Source organism: Zingiber officinale, chromosome 10B (genome assembly GCF_018446385.1).
Source record: "Zingiber officinale cultivar Zhangliang chromosome 10B, Zo_v1.1, whole genome shotgun sequence".
In the NCBI taxonomy this organism is placed as follows: domain Eukaryota; kingdom Viridiplantae; phylum Streptophyta; class Magnoliopsida; order Zingiberales; family Zingiberaceae; genus Zingiber; species Zingiber officinale.
This window is the reverse complement of record NC_056005.1, coordinates 15,303,970-15,329,938: the sequence shown is the minus strand read 5'-3', so window position 1 is coordinate 15,329,938 and position 25,969 is coordinate 15,303,970. Positions and strand designations below refer to the sequence as shown.

At 38.7% G+C, this 25,969-nt stretch overlaps 1 protein-coding gene and 2 non-coding genes across 3 annotated transcripts; all 3 read right to left on the bottom strand.

Moving 5' to 3' along the window:
• Positions 1-1,501: 1,501 nt before the first annotated feature.
• On the bottom strand, positions 1,502-6,396 carry LOC122029668. The gene is made up of 5 exons (XM_042588754.1): positions 5,736-6,396; positions 5,167-5,305; positions 4,602-4,828; positions 3,710-4,457; positions 1,502-3,440 (listed from the first exon to the last, which is right to left on the bottom strand). Exons 2-5 carry the CDS (start codon positions 5,204-5,206, stop codon positions 1,705-1,707), a joined length of 2,751 nt encoding a protein of 916 aa, XP_042444688.1. The 5' UTR covers positions 5,207-5,305; positions 5,736-6,396; the 3' UTR covers positions 1,502-1,704.
• A 2,112-nt stretch (positions 6,397-8,508) lies between these two features.
• TRNAI-AAU lies at positions 8,509-8,582 on the bottom strand. The gene has a single exon. It is a non-coding gene; the product is annotated as a tRNA-Ile (tRNA).
• A 70-nt stretch (positions 8,583-8,652) lies between these two features.
• Positions 8,653-8,726, bottom strand: TRNAI-AAU. Its single transcript has one exon. It is a non-coding gene; the product is annotated as a tRNA-Ile (tRNA).
• Positions 8,727-25,969: the final 17,243 nt, after the last annotated feature.

Here is a 25,969-nt window from a genome sequence, read left to right as displayed (position 1 = left end):
AACTTTAATATCTATTCTATACAACACCATCATCAAATATCCAAACTAGTATTCAGGTATGTAAAATAATTTCATATTATTAAATTTAATTATATGCTATTCATAATTGTGTATTAGTTTGTTCTTTATTTTATTAATAATATATCGCATTAAAATTTCTGCAAGATTGATTACTATCCGCTAGTTTTAGATTGGATTTTTTTTTGGGTAGGAGGTGTTGTATTGTGTTTTTAAAATTCAAATGTTGTAGTACTATATATTCAGATATTATTGGAGATGTTTGGATATTTACCTTTGTTTTTTTGTTTGGATATTTAGTTTTAGTTTTGTGTTTGGATTAGTGTTGTTGGAGATGTTGTAGTATTATTGTTGTAGGATTATTTAGTTATAGTTTTGTGCTTGTGTTTGTTTAATTATGAATGTAATGGTTTATATTATATGAAATATAAACAGGGATGAACGTAGAAATATACTTTGAATGTCAAAATTTGCAGTGTTTAGCGACAAAATTTTAATATTCCATTGCTAATTAGTCACGAAATATTAAATTCCATCGCTACTCTTAGTATCGAAATTGCTTGGGTTTATGACATATTGCGATGGGATTTTAATATTCCATTGCTAATTAGCGATGGAATATTAATATTCCATCGCTAAAAGTTGCACGAGATTGTCTGGGATCACGATATATTCCGACGGCCTATTAAATATTCCGTCGTTAATTAGTGATGAAAAATAAGTATCTATTAAAAAAATTAGAATCTTGGCACCATAATAACTATAATTGTCATATTTTAGGATCAACTATTGAAAATTCATCTCTATTCAGTGATGAAATATTAATATTCCGTCGTTAATGTCAACTACCACCGTTAATGTATATAACGATGGTTATAATATTCCATCTCTAATTTTAGAGACGGAATATTATAATTCGTAGCTAATTAATGACGGAAGTTAAAATTTTGTCTCTATGACAACTTGCATCGACGTGCTTTTTCCATCGTTATTTCATCTCTAACTGAGATTAGCGACGAGAAGTCCATCTCTAACGCTGTATGTTTTTTTAGTGCTAATACCCTTCTGTATTGTGCCTGAGACGAGACAACTAGGCAGCCATGCTCACGTTGACGTTCTCAGCTAGTCAACTACACATAATAAATCATGATCTAACTTAGATCTCGATGAAGATACAACGACAAGAACAGCCCCTGTGATGGGATCTAGTCAATATCGCCAAATCAACGTCAGACCTATTTCACTACTTGCCCGCATCACTCATTTTTTATAATCCCTGTTGCTTAGATAGAGACAGCAACCAGCGTCAGAGTGGATAACGTCTACAAATTCATAGAAACGAGTAATTCAACAGCAAGAAATTATCATCGCTGATGCCAGACGAACAGATTCAATAAGCTTGATTATAATGTTTATGATCATGCTTAATGAACATAATCAATAGAAGTCAGTGTTTTTTTTTTTCAAAAAAAAAAAAAAAAGAAGAAAAAACTGCTGTCCTATTCTTGTAGAAATCATCAACAAATTATTGCATGGAATCTACAAAACTACCTAAAAGCCAGTGATACTGGGTCCAAATCAAGACCAACATTTACAGAGCTTGTCATCTCTAAAGCTACTGTTTTAACTCAGAAAACTGTTATTCCTTGACAATGACAAGGATTCTTGTGCTCTAAAACAATACTCCTAGGGAGCCGCGGCATTAGCTGTTCTTTGTCTCGGACATCTTCTAGTAGTCCTCCCCCATCCCATTATGCTACTCCTAGCATTCTCCAATTCTGTGTGAATAGGTAGTGTTCGAGGGGGACTATTGTGCATTTCTGCAATTGCAATGGCCAAACTTCTCGCTTGTCTTCGCCCCCTTTGAGAACTTGTCTTGTGTTTGCTCCTTTTTGTCTTTGTAGAACCAGTCAGTTGCAACTTTGAAGCTCTCGTTATCCCTCCGAGCACTTGAAGATCCTCAGTCACTTCATGCTTGGACAATGATGTGAGTGCTGGAAGGACATCTTTCTTGAAATCTCTCCTTTGCGTTCTCTTCTTTGCCTGAGCCCTTCTAGACCTTGAAAGCATTGAGCAAGTAGACTTCTCATCATCCTTTGGCTTCTCGTGTTTGAAAGATTTGCAACTGTATTCATCTGCCTTGAGTTCATCCAGTTTCAATGTCATTGACTCGAAGAAATCCAATCCGTCATCACCAGAAGCTTCAAATGACTCCACGATACATGTAGCTATCTTTGCTAACAAATGCAAGGAATCACAAGTAGCTGGTGCGGAGGGAATACTCGTGATATTATCTAAATGATTATGTGCATCTATGGACATTGAAATAATTGCATCTGCAGCTGATTTGATGCAAACATCCAGGGAGGATATCTTCTCCGCTGACATAACTGCTGCAGCAATTGGTTGATTGATATAGACATCCATATCATTGTCTTCCAGTTCATCAGCTGGTACTTCCAGATCAATTTGGCAAGTCAATTTGCCAACAGCCGCAGCCATAGGAAGTGAAGATGGAATACCTTCAGTTGAAGCTTCACACAGTTTATTTTCGGTAACAGGTATTACCTCACAATTCAAATTAATCTCGCTTTCTAAACCTTGACTGCAATTTCTAAATCCTTTTCCTTTTCCAAGATTGCTTGCAAGATCAGCATCCAGGCTTTTGATTTCTAATCCTCTAAATTCAGCATTGAAATGCACATTGGATCTAGTGTCATTTTCTTTTCTGTCAGCATGACCATTGCAAGATGACCATTCTCTAGGCCAAATAAATTTGTCAGGGGCTTCCTCATGCTTCCTAACTAAATTTTCTTGGTCTGCAAAACCATCTTGAGTTCCACACAGAATTGCCTGGTTCAAATTCAAACCCTTCAGAGACTCAAAATTTCCGAACTTTGAGTCCTTGAAGGGTCTTTGGAGTTCATGGTTTTGGGAGCTTTCATATGGTGAACTACCATTACTGTCACTGAGATTTGATTTTCCAAGGTTGCTCTGCAGATGTTGTATATTAGCCAAAGAAGTCAAGTTCATTTGAATGGCATGACGATACCCACTAGTGTGGGATAAGACTAAATTATCAAGTCCCCTGTGTGGCTGTGAATAACCATTGTAGCTCTTGAAACAAGGTAATGCTTGAAGTGAGACTGGAGGTTGGCCAATAATCTGCATTGGCTTTGTGCAAGCTGGAGCTGGTGGATATGCTGCCGATAACGGAGTGACCTGAGAAGCTTTAAGTCTAGGATTATTCAAGCTAGTTGGTAGACCTGGATTAGCAGAATTTTCAATGCAGATAGTTTTCTCTCGAAACCAAGTCCTTATTTCATCTTGCTCAAGCAAGTAATTTTCTTCAGATTTATCAAATTTCAACTTTAGTTGCTCAGAGGAACTTGGGCATTCATTGGTATCGGCGATACTTTGCCCTATGAAAACCAAAAACACTGAATTACGGCACATCAAACTATCAGCAGCAGAAACAGTTGCTAAAAAAATTAAATGTGCACCAATAAAAGGTTATAACCGGAAACGACGATATATTCACAGTTATGGAGCAATGCATCATCAAGGAAATCATATGCGAAACAACATGCTCTTACAAGCCAAAAACAATGAAGTAATGCTTTTCAAGGAATTCAATTCCTATAGAGAAGTAAGGCTTCATAAGTTCACAAGTATTGGCCATTGTTCTTACCAGCACAATCGTTGAGTGTCTGTTGTTCTTGTATTATCCCAACTGTCTCTGCATCGAGGCTGTTTGCGCCATCATTATTGGAGAGATAAATATGTGGAAACTTCGTTTTTGATTCTGATTCTGTCAATAAACAAGGCTTTTCAAGTTCTTTGGAGAGTACATTCACACCATCCAATTTATGTATATTTGAATTGACAGCCTCATTCTCCCAAGACTCTGTAATAGGCTCATTCAGATCAGCCAAACTATGAACTGATTGATCATCAGAATCCCAATTTGATTTTAAGCAACCTTTTCTGAATCCATGAATATCGATGCTGCCAAGAGTTAATTTGACACCATTTTCAGCCTCGATGCCATGAATATTTTCTCTTTCAATTTTTTCAGTAACCTCCTTTTCTATGTAAACATCAGCAGGGAGATGAAGATCCAAAATTCTTCCAGTAAATTTCTTGGGCTCAGTTTCCTCTGGTTTGTCACTCTCAACACATTTCCCATGTTTCCTTGGAGTCATGTCTTTATTCAGAAAGTGCAAAGAGACTTTGTCGTCCTCGCTATCTTGTATAACATTTGGTTTAGTCATTAGAGGTTGATGAGGTGCAAGCCATCCCTTTTCATCCAACTCAGAACGCAATCTAGATACAAGCATGCTCGAATTCGAAGTCTGGGAATATCCGTTCATTTGTGTTTTCTTAAGCTCATGCATCAGCTCCTTCTGTATTCTATAAACACGATGAAGTTCATAAACCTGGATTCCAGAATGAAATTTCTTTACCAAAAAGGATACGAAAAAAGTTGAACTTCTTTTGATGAAATGGACAAATTCATTCGTCTAACTAGGGAAAAACATCAATGCTCATCGAGTCTAGTGTGTTCTGATTGTCGAACAAACCTGATTCTGGAATATAGCTTCATGTTCTAGCATTGTTCTCTTCAACATGTCTTTGTCATATGCCAAACAGCTTCCAACTCCCCTTGGCTGGAAATCGTTGTACAGTTGTCTGCCGATAGATTTGTGTTCACAAAACAGTGTCCAGCTGAAGTTGGAATCTTCGTTTAGATCCCCTGGCGGCGGAAACCCAGGAAGGTAGCTTTTGCAGTGCACTTTTGTTCCCATTCCTATGGATTTCCAAGTAAAAAAAAAGGTTAATAACAATTAGAAGATAACACCGATGAGGAAATAATTCTTTTAACCTCCATCAATTTTCAGGAACAAATTGAATGCAATTCTCATATTTTTAAGAGCTCTTAGGTTGAAAGTAATCATCAATTGAGGCATGAGAACTCTGACATTACTTTCTGTGTTTATCAAGCTAATAATTACTTAATGAACAAGCAAGAAATTACACAAGGAGCATCCTTCTTCTTTAAGCTCAATTCTCAAACTCTAGTTAGATCTTGGGGGAAATATAGTATGCCAAGATCATGGAATAAGAAATAGACGACTGCAAACTTACCTTTCAAATCAAAAAAATCGTTCAAGTTCACATCACTCATCAAGGCAAGATCATGACCAGGCGAAGTCGAAGGAGCCACCTTTGTCCGTTCCGCAATTATCTACTTTCACGGCAGAATTATTGCTCCAGATTGTGAGGCCTGCAATTTTTTTTTCATAAATTGAAATTCTCCATTCAGAAACTGTAGTAATTTGTCATATTAAACAAGTTAACAAGAAAATCACTGTTTATTGATGCCTTTGCAACGACAGAAAGAAAAAACAAACTGGAACAAATCTCTAATTTAACAAATGAAGCAGATCTGTGCAAAGAGACAAACGGGTGTGTGATTTTCCTGCAATGGGCAAACGTTCGACAAAACCAGAACAAAATCCCAGATGAAGAGATCAAACTCTCCGTCCAACGCCAGAAAATGTGAAAAATGCAAAATTCTAAATTAGCTTTTCAGCCACAAATTAAACAAAGAGACAAACAAATCCCCATGGCCAAAAAGTGTTTCTTGGACAAAGCAATTCAACAGGGAGTTTAGAAACAGGGAGCTGCAAACGACTAAAAGATGCAAAATTTACCTCTTTGAGCGAGCGATGATTCCAGAGGAAAAAATTTAAGCTGCTGTGGAAGAACATTGGAAGAAGAAAACGACCCAGATCTTCATCTGGGCGTCGGAGGCACCTCTCTCACAAAGATAGAGAGATAAGAGGAGGTGAAGGAGGAGGAGGAGGAGAGGGAGAGGGGAAAGGTTGAGGCTTGGAAGGAGGACAAGGAGATCCCAGAGAAGAAAATCTCCACAAGGACAAATGACCTTCCAATAACAGTGACAGGAAACTTGTCAACCTCTGGTCTCATTATTCTCTTTCTCTCTCATGTTTTCTCTCTTTTCTCTTTTGGAATTTCTCACCTACAATATTTCTCTACTTAAATAGGCTTTGAGTTTAGCATCCTCATCAGCTCTCCCTACCTTCCTTGCTTCCTGGTGCTGAAAAACAGTGAGAAAAGAACCAAAAAAGACGACAACAACACCAACAGAACTCAAATCTAAAAGAGCAGCCATCATCTTCTCTTTATTGCTCATCTTATTGCACATACTCGCAAGTCTCTTCTCCTAGGCATGAAGTAGATTTGGACAGATTGAAATTGAAGGGCCAACGAGCTCCAACGCAAAAGCCGCTGCAGGTTAAGATTATTTCTAGATTGGGGACTGGATTGTCTCAACTGCCCTTCAAGGAGAGATATCTACGGACGGATCATTAAAATATGGGGAAATCTCTGACAAATCCAATGCTCTTAATGACAAATTCAGGTTGCTTAATCGAGGATTATTTTTCAAAAGAAGAAAAAAGAAGTTGTTAAGTGGGGACTCTTTCCAGTGAAATTCATGAATGATAAATTAAGTTGGGATTTGGGATTTGACCAAAAGGCAAAAGGTTGATTAAGTTGTTAGGATTGGAATCTGATGAATTAATTAAGCAAATAAATAATATGTCTAGAGTCCACCACAGCTCAGAGTCATGAAGAGCGCATGAACACCTTCATTTTTGCCACAATAAAGGAAGGTGTCTCAAGGGGTGTCCCAACATTGTGGGGGAAAGAAAATAGGAGAGAGAGGTTTCGCTTTGTCAGGGTAATTTACCAATATAAACACATTAAAATTCATAGAATAGAAGTTTAATTTTAACCACGGGATTTATTTAAGAATTCCAAGCAAGTAATTGCATAAGGCAGTCTGAAAAGGCGCCAACAGTGTTGGCTCAAAGTGTTTTCTCTGTCACTCTTGTTTATGAAAGCAACTACACTTTGAAAGACCATTCTTGTGTTGGTGCTAAAGGTGAACTGGCTCCACCTTCCTCATAATTACCTTACACTATTAGATTGAGCCATTGAGGTGAAATAGATAATAAAAAAAATAATTAATTAAAAAAAATTACTTGTATATTTTTTTGCAAGAAATTTATTAACTCTACCGAATTTCATCATTGTCTTCGAATCATTCTCCTATTGCTTTCAGCAGCAAAGCCTACGGCAGTAGGAACTGCCATGGCAGCAATCTTTTCTAATATGGCTATGAGTAACTTTTAAAATGGAAAAAATAAAAAAGAATTTGAGTTGAAATTATCTTACTGGTCTCCTTTATATAAAAAAAATAATTTAATTTTTTATATCATATTAAATTAATAAAAATAATTACTATATTTTATATTAGTAAAAAAAAAAATAAAAATATATATTTAATGTTGTCAACTAAAAATATTTATTGAAAATTTTCCATTAACGATGCTGTTAATTTTAAGAAGTAAAATTAAAGAGAACCATCATCGTATATAAATTTATATAAAAAATTATAGAAAAATTATTAAAAAATCTTAAAATTATTTTTAATATGAAAAGGTCAAAAATATTAATATAATTTTATTTTAGGCTTCATAAAATAAATTAATAGAAAGTGAATATTCTTAATAAAATAGTAAAATTGTAACTAAATGTATTAAAAAAATCTTGAATTTTATTTTCATCTAATTTGATAGAAGCCATTGGGTGTGTGGAACAGAATTGACTACAAATATTTGTTTATATTTTAAATTATTAAGGTTTTATAATTTAGTTCTATCTTAGGAAAATGATATGAAGAAAAGCCAATGGTTCTCTTTAAAAAATGATTAAAATTAATGTTGTTTTAAAAAAGACATTAATCTTTTTTCTCTAATTTTGCTTATTCTTTTTCCTCGATTGAATCAACAAAATTAGAAAAACAATACTATTGAATTTTATTTCTCGTTATTTCTGAAAGATTGAAGCAAATCTTTCATCCATGGACAAATTTATTTCTATTATTTCCTATCACTTCATCTTCCATCTTTTTTTTGCCTCTCAATATAAATGTAGCGGAGCAGGAATAATTTTTATAAATATTAAGCAAAATGGTAAATTGATTTTATTAAATTATCTCAAGACGGTAAAAAAAAATTAGAACATGACTTCATTTCTGAAAAGATCCACAATATGAAAATGATAATATATATTTACACCACAACAAATACTACAAATGATTATTTATGAATAAATATATTTTAAAATGATAGCTAAGTTAATTTAAATTCTAACGCAAACTGGTTCAATTTTTAAAAATTAATATTACAAAAATTAATTCCCAAGCATGAGAAGAGGATTTCAGAATTATCATTCGTTAAATTGAAAAAAGAATTGGGCCATAAAAGTGTACAAGAGGCCCATTTACGGTTTCGTCAGAAGAAAAAATTGCAGAAGTTAAACATGGTGTACAAGAGGCCCATTTACGATTTGCTCGGAAGAAGAAATTAAGTAAAAATTCTGAAAAAAATTAGATAATGGCCCATGCAGGTTTCGAACCTACGACCTTCGCGTTATTAGCACGACGCTCTAACCAACTGAGCTAATAGGCCAGATGTTAAAATTGTGAAACACAAGAAATATATTTAAAAATAAAATATTTAAATAAGTAAAATTAATTAATGGCCTATGCAGGTTTCGAACCTGCGACCTTCGCGTTATTAGCACGACGCTCTAACCAACTGAGCTAATAGGCCAGTTGTTAACGTAGTGAAATAAATTAATTATATTTAAAAATAAAATGTTTAAATAAGTAAAAGTTCTGAAAAAATGAGAAATATTAATTATTGGTCTATGCAAGTTTCGAACCTACGACCTCCGCGTTACTAGCAAAGATGCTCTCACCAATAGGACAGTTATTGACGTTATGAAGCAAGATGATTATATTTTTATATAAAATATTTATATAAGTAAAAGTTCTGGAAAATGAGTTAAATAAATTTTTGGCCCATGAAAGTTTCGAACCTCCAACCTTCGCGTTATTAGTATGACGCTCTAACCAACTGAGCTAATAGACCAGTTGTTAATATTTTGAAACATATTATTTACATTTTAAATTAAAATGTTTAAATAAGTAAAAATTCTTTGGAAAATTAGTTATTGGCCCATGCAGGTTTCGAATCCCTTCACGTTATTAGCAACCAACTGAGCTAATTGACCAGTTACTAACCAAGGGAAACATTAGGAGTATATTTAAAATTATATTCCTTAAGTAATTAAAATTTTTAAGAAACTGAGAAAAATAGTTTATTGGCCATTAAGGTTTAAAATCTGCAACCTTCAGCTTATAAGCACGACGCTCTAAAAAAACTGAGCTAATAGATCATTAGTTAACAATGTTAGATATAATATTTATATATAAAATTACAATGTTTAACCTGAATAACTTTATTTTTCCTAATTATAAAACGAATATTAATAAATAAAAGGATACTGACACTCATTTAAAAGCCAATAAATTAGATATGACAATTTTGCCTGCAAGAGCGGTTAATATTGGTTTTGTATTGAATTAAAGAGGGGGAAAAAACAGAGTCGTATAAAAATATTTTGAAAAAATTGTTTTTTTTTTACTTTATCTCACTTTTGTGGTTGTATTTTGTTCTCATGCTCACAGGCTCGTAGGAATAATCATTTCCTTCTAATGAAAAAAAATTTAGGGTATGCATAAATAAAAATATTAAGAAAATATTTTAGATAGACATATAAATTTATGATCCATTATTTCATTTTTTATTAGCTCTATCATTTTATATATTTATATTTGAGTATTTTTTTTTGAAATTCTTTCCTATAGAAGGAGTATCAATATCAAATATCTAACCCGAATGGAATGGAGAAAAATATATATAAAGAAAAAATAACAGTTGCATGAAGGTATCTAATTTTTTAATAGGGCTGAATATGAATATCTGATCCCGATGGGTATAAAAAAAGAGGATATAAAATTCATCCTAAACCTAACTTGATGCAGTCATAAAGAGGGTGTTGGGATATGTCCAATGCGGTATATGCTAAAACATGTTTCGTAAACATGTACAGTAAAAAATAAAACAATAATAATTTATAAATTATTACATCACACACACTACACGCATACAAGGATATAACATGTCAAATATGATCGCATAATTAAATTTTTATGGAAAGTATATTTACGCTAGGTGTACCTTACAGATGACCTGTAATGAGAAGGTCATCAACCGTAGCGACATTGTCGAACCTTGTCTATATTCACTCCGAGCTCCTCAAAATAATTTCTTGAGTACAAGCCTCTCCTTTGAAAGTTACTTGCCATGAGCGAAGAAGAGGGATCAAGAGCAAGACGAAGAGAAGCACATAAGGAAGAGATTTCTTCCTTGTGGTGGTCATGGCAATAAGAGGAAGGGCTTCCCCTTGTTGACGGCGGCAAAGAGAGAGGGGAGAGGGAGAGGAGAAGAGAAATTGGATTAAAGTTTCCAAAAAGCTTACAAACCAATTAATGGTCTCATGTATATAATTTTCTCTCAACTATATCAATATATAACCCTCATTAATAAGTTGGATTAAAAAGCCCAAATCCAACCCATTATCCCTTAACCAAAAATTAGCCCATTAATCCCTTGGTTTGATTCACAACTAAATCAAGTTGATTCATGACTAATTCATCCTTAAACCAAATATAGTTCAACTCCTTGATAAGAGATGTAGCCCATCTATGCTTCCATTGCGACAAATATTTCTATATTTGTCTTATGTATGGTCCAACCAAACATTTATCTCTTGATCTAAGAATCCTATTCTTTAATTTCTTTTACGTCTTTTAGAGACTCGTTAGTGCGTGTGACCTATAGGTTCCCAGTTTATCTTGATCGTCCATAATTAACTACTTAATTATAGAACTATCATGAGTGACACCTAGTAGTACATCATGATACCCAATTAGTCGAAAAATCACAGTTAATCGTAGAATTAATTCTAAATCCTTCAACAACTACAGTGAGTCGTGTCTCGTTCCTTTCACTCGTCTTATACCCACTTGGTTCAGGACATGATCTATATGTCTTGTCCCCACTAGGATGACTATGTTACACTTAGCCCAAGTAATACTTCCTCATTCTAAGGATTCAAATTACTCATATATGTGTACAAAAGTCTCACACTCTTAACATGTGATGCTTTGGCCAAAGACTTTGAGTAATAATCCTAACGAGTGGCCATAGGATATACGTCTCCTTGCAAGGAGCGGTGAATCCTCTGTGGCTATCCAAGTACCTTTAGACACTTCAACTTATACCCAATCATCTTGGATCTACATCTCAATGAGATGCTTGCTTAAGATGTCAAAGTATAAGTCTCTATGACCAAGATTGTAACACCCACCCTTCTTTACCCAAGGGCGGCGCTACGATCTTATACTACTTACGTACATGCTTTAGTTATACTATAACAGCGGAAAATTTTAAATCATTCCTTTTATTTAAATAAGCATGATATCACATATTCTGATTAGTTCGAATGTGCATATATTGATCATATAACTAAAAATATTAATTTGTCCGAATCGTTCTTGCCGAGCCACCACCACACACATCACTATCTGCTCCTCCTACAATATCCTCTCCTATCACACTTGGTTAACATATGCATGCATCCACAAGAGAACGAAGGATCAAAACTTGGTTATGTATATTTTTACTTCTTTTTACTTCCTTTTCCTTTTAAGTAAAAAGAATCCTTTCTTATTCTTAACTACTTAGTCCTTTCTCTCCTTATCAATAAATTCTCCTATCCCCTTTGATATCCTATACATGTTCCTTACAAGAGGTCCAAGGTTCAATCCTATTTCTCTTCTAACATATTATTGATATTCTTTTGTACATAACAATTCATATATCACCATATTATGCATTATGCATAAATATTTCATACACATATATATTATCTCATATTCCTTCCTTTTGTTTACATTAATTCCATGTATTATAAATATAGATGATTTATATTCTCAACTTCATTTTCTTTCATAAAGCTTTAATCATCTAAATCCTTCCCATCTTAATATTCAACTTAGAATATTTACACCTTCTTTTCACTACCTTCAAACTCTCATTATCCTTACTTTCTTATCTAGGCTTTCTAGGGGTGTTACAATCTCCCCTACTTATTGAAAGTTCGTCCCCGAACTTAGAATGACAATTTCTGCTCAGATTCCTTAGACGTTGGTGGAGCTTCCAATCTCCCTTGACTCATTGAAGGTCCCTCAATAGAAGTCTGCAGTTGGTGTAACCTTGCGGGACGACCTTGATTCAGAACATACTGTGGTGCTTTAGTTTTGGTAGGGCAGTCTGTAGATAGATGTCCTTCCAGTCCACAGTCGTAGCATTTAATTTTTGCCCTTACGACAGTCTTTTGCTTTATGACCCTCTATCCCACAGTTGTAACACTTATTAGTGCTCGTACGACATGTTCCTGGATGTTTCTTCCCACATGTATTGCACTGAGAAAACTTGAGCTGCTTGTTGGACGAACCATTCTTAGTGTCATTCCGTCGCTTTCCCTTTCCAGTTGGCCTTGATATTTTCCAGTTCTTCCATCTGAGCTTTTATTTTTTTTGTTCATAACTTCTTCTCTTAAAAGGCCAGGTAGGTTGTGACTACTCCTGCCATAAAGGACATGATAGCAGTAGTCATCATCAACCCAACCTGTATCGACTTGCCCAGATCATTCTGGGGTGGATCAGGCATTATCGGAGGTTGAATCTCCGATGCCTCTTCCGGGTCGATTATTGTCTCTTCATCCATTCCCTCGTCTTCTTCAACATGTTCGTCCGGTTCCATCGGGTCTTCGTTTAGTTCCCCCTCGAGGTTGTTCAGTCCCCACTCGAAGTCTATTATATCGTTGGGGTTGAAACCCATTTCCATGTATTCAGCAAGGTTAAATTCATCCTCGCCCATCTCAGGAAACTCGTACTCTCCTTCATAATATTCCATAATTTCTGAATCTTCATCTTCATTATCGTCCGAATTCCCTTCCTCGATTTCCTCGAGATCTTCCTCTCCGAACTCACCGTGTTCCGGAGATTCCGAGTCGCTCACATAGTTGTCGAAGTATTTCAGCATATCGGGTTCATCCGGGAACTCGAGGTATTCACCAAAATATTCTACATCCTTGGGATCGTATTCGAACGGGATATAGTCCATTTCTACAAGATTTTAAAGATTCATTATTCCTCTTATGTTATAGCCTAAGGTTCTTGTATCTAGGCTACCATTCATGCATCCTAGAATATCACCTACTTATCATCATGCACCATTTTCTAGGGTATAACTTAAGGTATCCTTCCTAGGCTACCATTCATGCATCCTAGAGTATCATACTATTTTTAACACATACTTGTCATCATGTACCCTTCTCTAGGGTATAGCTTAAGGTATCCTTCCTAGGCTATTATTCATGTATCCTAGAGTATCATACTAATTTTTTTGCATATAAATAAATTAAGCAACTGTACTTACTTGGAGCGACAGGAAGGAGCTTGATGTGTGTGTAGTGAGCTGGCAAAACTTCGCTCTGATACCACCTGTAACGCCCACCCTTCTTTACCCAAGGGCGGCGCTACGATCTTATACTACTTACGTACATGCTTTAGTTATACTATAACAGCGGAAAATTTTAAATCATTCCTTTTATTTAAATAAGCATGATATCACATATTCTGATTAGTTCGAATGTGCATATATTGATCATATAACTAAAAATATTAATTTGTCCGAATCGTTCTTGCCGAGCCACCACCACACACATCACTATCTGCTCCTCCTACAATATCCTCTCCTATCACACTTGGTTAACATATGCATGCATCCACAAGAGAACGAAGGATCAAAACTTGGTTATGTATATTTTTACTTCTTTTTACTTCCTTTTCCTTTTAAGTAAAAAGAATCCTTTCTTATTCTTAACTACTTAGTCCTTTCTCTCCTTATCAATAAATTCTCCTATCCCCTTTGATATCCTATACATGTTCCTTACAAGAGGTCCAAGATTCAATCCTATTTCTCTTCTAACATATTATTGATATTCTTTTGTACATAACAATTCATATATCACCATATTATGCATTATGCATAAATATTTCATACACATATATATTATCTCATATTCCTTCCTTTTGTTTACATTAATTCCATGTATTATAAATATAGATGATTTATATTCTCAACTTTATTTTCTTTCATAAAGTTTTAATCATCTAAATCCTTCCCATCTTAATATTCAACTTAGAATATTTACACATTCTTTTCACTACCTTCAAACTCTCATTATCCTTACTTTCTTATCTAGGCTTTCTAGGGGTGTTACAAAGATGACTTGTATACCTCAAATCGAAGGAAACTTGTACTCGTGCTGCAGTAAGAACTTTATAGACATATCTATATATATGTAGAGAACCATATGAATTTTTACAACGAGTCACTCCAATGAACTAGTTACCATAACCAACATCCACATTTAACTCTCGACATCCCAATACCTCCAGTTAGTGAGAAAATAGCCGCTTGGCCGAACCAAGGAGTATAGCCCGTGCTAGTCTTACAGAATTGATGATGTTCGAATGTATCAATTTGACGACTAGAGAAATTTCAATAAATTCATAATTGCACATGCAGAGATAATCACTAGTTGTGATCCAATCACAAATTCTCTCATGTTATGAATTATATTACGGGTATTCAGTAAATGAGTTTAAGACAATCAAACATATAATATGCATTCAAATAGTGAATTTATACTTATCAAATAAATAGAAAAAATTATAAGGCGATTACCTTAGGACATCCCTCAAATTCTAATAGTTAATTAAATAGAAAGCCGCAGCAAAGACATAAGGCCAGAAAGTGAGTGGAATAGATGTTCTATGCAATAAAGTGAGACTAGTTTTGACAATATGATGATGACGATGTTCAAAGTATCCATTGTATTCAGGAGTGTGTGGAGGAGTGGTAAGGTGACTGATACAATGAGTAGTAAGAAAGGAGCGAAGGGCTAAAAATTCACCTCCATTGTTAGTGAAGAGTGTTTTGATAGGTCATCAAGAATCGATTTTCAACAAGAGTTTTGAATGCAATAAAGGTAGAGTATACATCCGATTTTTTACGTAAGGGATAAAGCCATATATACTTTGTAAAATGATTAATAAAGATAACATAATACTTGAGTCCATCAAATAATGATATAGGAGATGTCCAGAAAAGATAATATCCAAAGGAGAACGAGATGAAATACTAGATTTATGAAATGACAATTTATGACTTTTATTAATATTGCATGAAGTGTATGAAAAATTAGACAAAGAATCCGTAGGAAATGAACGAACCAAGGATAACAAAAAATGTTGCAAAACACCTAATGACAGATAACCTAAACAACTATGTCATAAGGAAATAGATGACGAGACAGACACAAAAAAGTCAAAAGGGGATGATAGCATAGACACAAATTTTGGCCAGTAATAGACACAATTTCTATGGACCCCGCTGACCAATGTCGCTCCTATACAACGATCCAACACCGGAAAATAGGAATCAAAGAAAAGAAATGTAATAGGATTAGTAGCACAAAGTGTAGTGACATAAATCAAATTTTTTGACATGGATGACACAAATAAAACATTAGAGAAAACTAAAGGGAAAGATGGATTGGAGAAAGAGAAAGAACTAGTATGTGTAATGGGTAGTCCAGAACCATCACCAATGACAATGTTATCATTTCCAGAGTAAGGCTCATCTAATGAGAGAGTAGTGAGATTAGTGGTGACATGATGAGAGGTGCTAGAGTCAACCACCCATTCTCGAGAATTAGATGGAGGTGTAAAATGAACAGCAGTGTGCACAAACGATGCACTATATGCTGGACACGAAGCACACAGAGGAGCTGGTGGAAGCAGTCCAAGCATTGAGGCAGTTATACGACCACACTGGCGAGTAGAGTGACCTTGGATACCATAAATCTGACAACACCCAAGATAACGATTAGGACTGAACATAGCTGGATGTGCAGGAGGACGCGCAGACAACCCAAGAGTAGATAGGCGCGACTGATGGGACATTGGCGGAACCTTCTGGCGACCACCATGATAGTTTGAATACCGATTATGAGAATTCCCTACTGGAGTCACAAGAATAGTCATTGGCGTCAAAGATGGAGATGATGTCGAGACTTTTAACTGGGCTTCATAGTTGAGGAGATGCTCGAATAGCTCATCAAAGGTAATAAGGACGTCACAACCTTACAGAGCATGTGAGATATTACAATAATCTTGGCTAAGACTATTCAGGGTATGAATGGAGGGTTCATTAAAGTCAACTTCGACATTCATAAGCACAAGAGCATCAATATTTATTTTGATATCCTCGATATAATCAGTGATAGATCTGTTACTCTATTGAGGGCTAGCAAGATTTTGCCGATGAGTCATAATCTTGCCACATAAGGGAGCAGCGTAGGTTCTCTCCAGCATCTGCCATGCGTCTCTAGATGAAATTGATGAAGAAATAAATTGCACAAGAGTAGGAGACATCGAACCTATAATAACGTTGAGGAGAAGTTGATCTTGACAAAGCCAGAGAATATGATCAGGATTCGCTTGAGGGAGTATGGTGTATGTAGGTGTTATTTGGGAAGGGGGCAGGGACGTGAGTCATCAATAAAACCCAGTAAGTCATATCCGAATAGAAGAGATGTGAACTACAAGTATCAGACAGAGTAATTGGAGGTGGTAAGTTTCAATGGTGCCTAAGCATTGACGTTGAGAACCACAAGGCGGAAGGTGAATCAAGAGAATTTGTGAGAGATAGCCGGTGAGTGATGTCTTCAATAGTAGCCATTGTAGAAGGTGACTGGTGGATATTGTAGAGAAAAGAAAAAAAAGATTGTTGTTAAGCTTAGCGCTCTAATACCATGTTGACGATAGAATTTATGCACTTTATTAATGATAGTATGTGGTATATAAATACCATTATAAGTGAAAATATATAAAATACTAGAAAACAAATAAGTATTTCCTAATAATAATTATTCTCTAATAATTAGGAAATAAATAAGTATTTCCTAATAATTATTATTCCCTAATAATTAGGAAATAAATAAGTATTTACTAATACTAATTATTCCCTAACATAACTATGCAAAGACTTAAGAACACAAGAAGTCGAGAGAAAGACACAGTGGACGAGAAGGATAGTATGGGAAGTGAGTCGATGGGCTCAGTGAATTCGAGCGATGAGAAGCTGCAAAAGAGTATGTCGTGGAACGAGAAGGATGCACGCGATGTTTCTGAGGGACGAGAAGCCAAAGTGGAAGACTACTCGAGGAGAAGGCTGGAGTTGGGTTTGGGTGAGCTTAACTCTGGAAGGTTAAGGATCACCTAAGTGACTGAGAAGAAGCCAACCATCATAGAAGACACCAAATGAGTCAGCACTTGGTCGACTGGTTCGGGTGCCTGGATCGTCTAGTTAGGGCGCCTGGACCACCAAGGTACTGAATAGGCACCTCGTCGCAGAGCCGTTACTGTGGATCACTTTCAGGTCCACGTCAGTAATGGTCCAGACGTCTGGACATGCAAAAATTCTATCTTTCAGCTGTTGTGAAGATGATAGAATTTGCACCACTGGGGGTGCCCGGATAGGGTCCGAGCACCCAAAATTTTCCACGTCTTCAAATGGTCACTTCAACCATTGAAGCTATAAAAGGAGGCTTGGGGCTCGAGATTCAATACAACACCCGAATTTGAACTTTCAATTCTGTTTACTACTTTTAGAGTTTTTTTTGTACTTAATTGCTATAAGAGACTACTTTGCAAGAAGGAGATCTTCAGTGAAGTTTTCAAAGTCTTGGACTAGCAATCTTTTGATTGCAAACCAAGTAAATCGATCTTCTCTCTTACTATTCTTTTTATGTTTATTTTTTATTCAACTAACCTGTGTTGTCTTTGCTAAAATGAGAAAGCAAAAGAAAATCTTTAATTCTCTAACAGGGTAATTCACCCCCTTTTATCGGCCACCCAGGACCAACAAGTGGTATCAGATCTAAGACACTTCAGAAGGACTAAATGTTATCAAAAGCATATAAAATGGTCAGAGCTAGCATCCATCCACTGAAGTTCGAGGAAGACTTCGTAATTTGGAAGAAAAAGATGGAGGTATTTTTTAAAATATATTTTGAAATATTATTAACTATTAAATATGGCTTTATAGAACTCAGAGATCAACATGGAGAAATGAAGGAAGAACACCTCTAGAACAAGAAAGAGAATGACTTTGCGGCAAATGGAAAAGTAAAATTCCATTTGCTCAGTGTTCTGCCACCTCAAGAGGTCAACCAAATTGAAAACTATACCTCAGCCAAAAAACTCTAGGAAAAATTCCTAGAGCTCCATGAAGGCACCTCGGAAGTAAAGCTAGCGAGAAGGGACATCATCATAAATCAACTAACAAACCTTCGGATGAACAAGGGAGAGAAGGTGACCCAACTGCATACAAAGATCAAAGAACTGATCATCCAACTCAATAACCTCGGAGAACCGGTAATAAATCAGGATGCAATTTGATACACACTCAATGCTTTCCCAAGAACAATGGAGTGGTCAACTTTAGTAGATGTATACTACATCTCTATGGACTTACAGGTAAGTACCTTAGAAGAACTTTTTTCAACTTTCAAATTACATGAATCTAGATGTGCAGGAAGGACAAAAGAAATGGAGATCATAAGCCATAACTTGGCACTGAGAACCAACAAGAAGGACGAACCTGAGTTAGACTCATCCCTTGAATATATGGTAAGAAAGTTTAAAAGGTTTTTAAAATCTAACAAATTTAAAGAAATGCGGACTAAGAAAAATCTAAGGAGCAAATGAAAGGTTCGATACTACAATTGTCAGAAAGAATGATACATAAAGGATGATTGCTTAAAGCTCAAGAAGGAGAAAGAAAAAGGATCAAGGTGAACCAAGGACAAGAATCTCAAGGCTACGTGGGATGAAAGCTCGTCAGAATCAGAGATAGAAGCTTACGTTAGACTAGCACTGATGGCGACTTACGAAGAATCAAGTAACTCAGAGGCAAGTATCGATGAAGGGGGAGCTACATCAGAAGATAGCAACGATGAAGGGGGAGAATTGAGTTTCAGATCTGATATGGTAAGTGAGGTATGTCTTGTACCTCCTGATCAATTATATTCAGGTATAAAATCTATGTCTAAGTCACTCTGTAAACTTAAAACAAAAAATTAAAAATTAAAAATTAAAAAAAGAAAATTTAGAATCTTGTTGATTAGAGATTTTGACAAATTAATAAATTTAAAAATTCCAGAAAAGATTAATTTCTAAATTAACAGAATATTTCAAAATTTAATTTTCTGAAATTATATCAAAAACTTTCCAAAAATAGAATTTCCTAACAATTTAGGAAACTTTCAAAAAATAGAAAAAACTTAATAATTTTAGAAAAATTCTAAAATACATTTTACAACACAAATTATGAACCATAAAATAATTTTACAATTATGTCGAAGCACGATCAGACTCTGATACCACTGTTGGGTATGCCCGATATGGTGTGTACTAAAATACTTTTCGTAAACATGCATAGTGAAAAATAAAATAATAATAATTCTTAAATTATTACATCACACGCACCACACACATACAAGGATACAACATGCCAAATATGACTGCATAATTAAATTTTTATAGAAAGTACGCTAGGTGTACCTTACAAATGACCTGTAACGAGAAGGACATCAACCGTAGCGACATTGTCGAACCTCGCCTCTATTCGTATCCATACTGAGCTTCTCAAAATAACTCCTTGAGTACAAGCCTTTCCTTTGGAAGTTACTAGCCACGAATGAAGAAGAGGGATCAAGAGGAAGAGGAAGAGAAGCACACAAGGAAGAGATTTCTTCCTTATGGTGGTCACAACAACAAGGGGAAGGGCTTCCCCTTGTTGGCGGCGACAAAGAGAGAGGGGAGAGGGAGAGGAAAAGAGAAATTGGATTAAGGTTTTTCAAAAACCTTACAAGCCAATTAATGATCTCATGTGTATAATTTTCTCTCAATTATATCAATATATAGCCCTCATTAATAAGTTGGATTAGTAAGCGCAAATCTAATCCATTATCCCTTAACTAAAAATTAGCCCATTAACCCCTTGGTTTGGTTTACAACTAAACCAAGTTAGTTCTTGACTAATTCATGATTAAACTAAATATAGTCCAACTCTTCCATAAGAGATGTGGCTTGATCCTGTCCGAAAGTCGAAGAGACGGATGCTGGGGACATGACACTCTTGCTGACCTCCGGTGGACTTCGCTCCTACATGCAACACAAGCAGCATCAGTGTCGAGACAGGGAAGGGATCCCCAGCTATGGCCCTCCGATGCTCAAGTCAGTCTCCGGTGAAGCATGTCGGGTCGAGCAGGAGAGTTACTCAGCTGAAAGTCCTCTGTCTGTGTCATCCGTTGTCGGGCCGAGCGGGATAGCCGCTCGACATGAAGTTCCCTTTCCACATGCTCAGCGAGTATCTCTCTGTCTGCGTGCCCAGCTGTCAGCTGATGTCAAGTCTGCTGTTAGGCCGAGTGGGGGAGCCGCTCGGCTCGGCTTCTACGCGTCCCTTGAGCGTCGGTTTGATTACTCCCTATGCCCAAGATGATGGGTTTGTGCTCAATGCCCGATTGGCGTATAACTTGCCCGATCGGCCAACAACATCCACCCGTTGATCATCTTGACTCTAACCTCCACGCGGCGACAGGGTGGGGCCCCGCCTAATCATCGTATCACAAGCCTTCCCTCTAAGTCTAGTCGAAGGAGGTTGTAGTCCGACTGACTGGACCATTGTGTGAGCAAATTTCCTCCGAATTGGCATTCGTCACTGTATAGACCAAATGGGATGTGGCCCTTCTCACCGATCGGCCTGCTGAAGTTTGCTGAATGGGCATAAGTGCACTCCTTCTATCTGATGGACTTGACGGAGGTTTGCACTTGTTAAACAAATTTCGTGGAATGCCTCGGGTGAGTGTGAGCTATGCCGACATCATCCTAATTTCTTCGGAATCGTGCAAATCCCCTCTCATTAAGGTAGAACAGGTTCCCACGCCTGCATTAACTGCCGACCCGTGGTAGCATGGCATGTGTCATGCCCACGACCGTCGCACACCTGATGTGATAGACATTGATTGCGACTCTTGGCGGTTTGAATTCAACGGTGAGCTCTCGTCCTAGGTTTTCGTGACCTATATCAGACGACTCTGGTTGGCTGAGCTCGATCCTTATAAGCTCATTGCACCACTTCCTTCACACTCTGCATGCGAGTTCCTGGCGCTCGAGTTCCTACTTCCTTCGCATACCTTGGCAACCTTCGGTGCTTCCTCTCCGGTTATCTCGATTTTTCCAATGACACTTCTCTCATAAGCTCTCTCCCTATCATGCCTATCTTTAATCTTTTTTTAGCCTTTCTCCCTGTTCTGGTGACATTCTCATGACCCTTTTATATCTTTTCGATTGCCTTTCCTTTGTTTTACGTCTATTTTTATGATGGCCAGCTCCTCACAACCGTCGGTCTCCATCCATGGGCTCTGGTACACCACCATAGAGTCTAGGTTCGATGAGGGCGATGCTGAGGGCCTTAGTAATGCTTTTGAAATTTCGCCTGATCACAAAATCATTCTGACTTCCTCGTTTGATCGGCCAAATACCCCACCGACCGGATGCATCTATCTGTTCAGGGACCATTTCACCGCTGTCTACGGTTCCCCATTCACCTCTTCATTCTTGCTGTCTATAAATACTTCCGCATTTCCCTTCCCCAACTTGTGCCAAACTCTTTTCGTTTGCTGTGCGACATCGTTATCTTGTTCCGGCTGCATGACATCTCTCTCATCCCTCGGGTCTTTCATTACTTTTACTACTCGAAGCAATCCGAACCGAGGGCCTTCCTATTCCAATCTCGGGTCAGCTTAGTGTTTTTTTTTGACAAAATACCAACTTCCAACAAACATTAGAGGGAGTATTTCTTCTTCCTTCGTCTTTTTGAGCGACCAGATTTTTCAACCCACTGGTAGCTCGAGGTGGTGCCTCAGCCCCCAGTGAAGAGTTACAAGAGCCGATCAGACTACTTGAATGCTGCGGCAATGCTGGATGGTCAGAAGTATGACATCCACAAATTGCTGCTTGAGGGTATCCTCTACATCTTCGGCCTGAGTCCGATCCACACCAGGCTACCGACCAGCCTAGGTAAGAAACCTCTTTACGTCTTCCTTTGATGCAAACTGATTTTTCTTTTTCTCTTGCATCCGAAGTCATGATGAGAGCGCAGATGGCCGATAAGGCAAAGTTTATGGACACCGCAATCGAGGCGGTAGCTACTGAAGAGCTAGCGAGACGAGGTTTGCAATTGGTCGGCTCCCACGAAGATTCGCTCAGCCTGAGCGATGAGGCGCCCATCGTGGTGGGCGAAGGCGAGGCTAGCCATGCGCCGAGTGGAGGAGCCACCCCGGGCTCACAATCTCCGGTAGGGCAGCACCCCATTATTCTCATTGAGGAACCATCGGGTTCGGCCTCCTCTGGCGTGTCACTGACCAGACGCAAGAGGCGAAGGGCTAAGCCTTCTGCTACGTGGACGACGCAGTTGGTCGAGCGGGTCAGAACTTCGACTTTGGCTCTGCTTCCAGAAACTGTGGAGGCTTCATCGTCCGATCGGAATCCCTCCCTGGTCGAGCTACCGTAGGGGGTTGTCGCTGCATTGCCCGTGGCCTTCCTGCTGCCACCACAGAAACCCCTGAAGGTTAAGTGGTCTGACATCTTACCGGCTTTCAGTAGGGAGGCCTCAGGTCACTCGGCCTCGATTGGCTGACGGTTTGTTATGGTGATCCTCCATTTGCCAACGGAAGATTATAGCGAGCCGAGTACTTAGTCCTAGACCCCCGAGCACTATATCATCATCTGGCGGCCGCTCGCCGAAGTCTTGGAGTATGCTCGAGCCTGTGTGGCTATACTACCTCCAGGTGCCCTTGCCAGCAGTCACACCCAAATGACCATCGATGTAAGTATTTTAATGTAAATTCATGGCTTACCTCTGTTTGGCGCTAACCTTTTCCCGTTTATCCGCTGTATTGGGTGGAAAGCCTGGCCATGTGCCACAGGCTCGCATTCTTGGAGGATGAGTTCAAGAAGCTCAAAGTCTTGAGCGACCCCTCCTCCTTCCAAGGGCCGCTGACCTCTGAGGTTGAGAAGCTGAAGGCCAACCTGGAGAAGATTAATAGACTTCTTGAGGCTGAGCGGGGCAAGAGCATGGAGCAGGAGACGCTGGTGGCTCGGTTGAACAAGCAAGTCGTCACTTTTGACAAGAAGATTGAATCGACCAACTCTAGGTATCAATGGGCCATTAACGACCTTGAATTGAAGAACAAGGAGGCCCGGACACTTGCCCAGAAGTTGAAGGAGCTCAAAGACTTCTTGACTGTTGAGCGGAACAGCCGCTCTGTCAAAGAAAAGTCTCTCCGCAATCAAATTGCCTCCAAGGATGCCACACTAGCCACCACTAAGGATGAGCTGGAGGGATCCTGTGCGACGCTAAGGACTTATCAGGATGTCGAAGGGAGTAGGTTTGAAGCCATAAAGCAAGCCTACATCCGTTCGGATGCATTCTGCGACAAAGTCACCATTCGGACCCTTCGACTATTTGACTTGGCGATCGAAGGGATGATCGATCAGCTTTGCGAGGGAGGCCACCCGTCGACGGCTCTGACCAGCAAGGTCATAAGCCAGGACAAGCTTACGACCGCGCTGCCTGACGACGTACTAGATTACCTAGAGTGAGGCCAAGGGCTTTATCTTTGCAATCTCCCCTTGTAAATTTTGAAGTATCAATGCATGCTTGGCCGTTCGGCGGGGCTTTTTCTTATTGTATTTGCGTTTTGGTTTTCCTTTGGTCATATTGTAGCCCCATAACTCCTCCGATCGACCGTGGTTTGTATGCGCGTATGCTCGATTCACTTTGCTTTTCCACGTTGCGGAGCTTCAAGTATTTTGGTACATTCTCTCGAACGGGCCGTTCATCTGCAAATTTGGGGGCTTTTGGACAACCCTTATTCGTAGTCAGCTGTTCGACAACCCGCGTAGACTCGGGTCTATCGTCGCCGCTTGACTATTTGACGAAGTACCGGATTTAACGTCGACACTCGACGATATGAAGTAGGCTCATGTTTAACATCGCCACTCGACGATTTGGTGAAGACTCATGTTTAAGGTCACCGCTCGATCGTTGGTGGGGACTCGCATTTAACATCCCGGATTTAACATGGCCGCTCGACGGTTTTAGGTAGACCCACGTTTAACGTCGCCGCTTGATGGTTTGTCAGAGACTCATGTTTAATGTCTCCACTTGACCGTTGATGGAGATGAGGGTTTAAGGTTGTCACTCGACTGTTGTTGGAGACACGCATTTAACGTCGCCGCTCGACGGTTGTTGGAGATGACGGTTTAAGGCTTCCACTCAACCGTTGATGGAGACGATGGTTTAAAGTCCCCACTCGACTGTTAATGGAGATGAGGGTTTAAGGTCATCGCTCGACCGTTGATGGAGATGAGGGTTTAAGGTCACCACTTGACCATTGATGGAGACACGCATTTAACGTCACCGCTCGACGGTTGTTGGAGACATGTGTTTAACGTTGTCGCTCGACGATTATTATCGACACACGTTTAATGTCGCCGCTCGACGATTATTGGAGACACGCGTTTAACGTCGCCTCTCGACGGTTGATATACACTCACACCTAGGTTTAAGGTTGCCGTTCGACCGTTGATGGAGTGCCCTTGAAGAGGCCTTTGCTTTTTTATTCAAACTTTGCCCTACATTTGGCAAACACACAACAGATACAAAGTACAGGATTCACTTGCGCGCCTCTCATCTAGCCCTATAGGGTTGAAGATTGTTCACGCTCCATGGCCTCTCGAGCCGCCTCCCCTCTTCATCCTCCAGATAGTATGCGCCCGATCAGAGCTTCTGCACGACCCTGAATGGTCCTTCCCATGGTGCTTCAAGCTTGGTAACATTGCTGACCAGCTTAACTTTCTTCTAGACAAGGTTGCCAACCTGGAAGGACCTCAGGATCACTCATTGATTGTAGTTCTGCTTCATCCGTTACCAGTAGGCAATTAGTTGCACGACGACTTTTGCCCCTGTTTCATCCACCAAGTCAAGCTCCATCAACCTCTGCTTGGTGTTCCCGTCATCATAACACTGCACCCGATCGAATTCTACTCCGACCTCCACGGGGACAACTGCTTCGCTGCCATACACCAACTGGAATGGGGTTACGCCAGTCACCTCTTTCGGGCTCGTGCGGAGAGCCCATAGCACACAAGGAAGCTCGTCGACACAACTGCCTCCCATGTGGTCGAGGCAAGTGTGTAAGATTCTGAGGATCTCCCAATTGGCAACTTCTGCTTGCCGTTGCCTTGAGGGTAGGCCACTGAGGTTAGGATTGTTGGATGCCGTAGCCTTCACACCACTATCTGAGCTCTTGACCGACAAATTACCTTCCATTATCAAACATGAGTCGGTGCGAGATTCTGAACTGGCAGATAATGTTCTACCAAATAAATTTGGTGATCATCCGCTCAGTGATTCTTGCAAGCGGCTCGACCTCTATCCACTTTGAGAAGTAGTCTACTGCCACCAGTAGAAACCTTCGCTGACCGGTTGCCATAGGTAAAGGCCCTATGATGTCCATGCCCCATTGGTCGAACGGGCACGATACCGTGGGAGCTTTCATCTCCTCGGTCGGTTAGTGTGGCATGTTATGATACTTTTGGCAAGACAGGCAAGTCGCCACTGTCCGAGTGGCATCCTCCTGGAGGGTCGGCAAGAAGTATCCAGCCAGAAGTATTTTTCGG

Coding starts and splice junctions, on each gene's coding strand:
- LOC122029668 (XM_042588754.1), bottom strand. CDS start 5,206: ATGAGTGATGTGAACTTGAACGATTTTTTTGATTTGAAAG. Junction 4,829..5,166: donor CGATTTTTTTGATTTGAAAG/GTAAGTTTGCAG, acceptor GGAAATCCATAG/GAATGGGAACAAAAGTGCAC. Junction 4,458..4,601: donor AAGCTATATTCCAGAATCAG/GTTTGTTCGACA, acceptor TCTGGAATCCAG/GTTTATGAACTTCATCGTGT.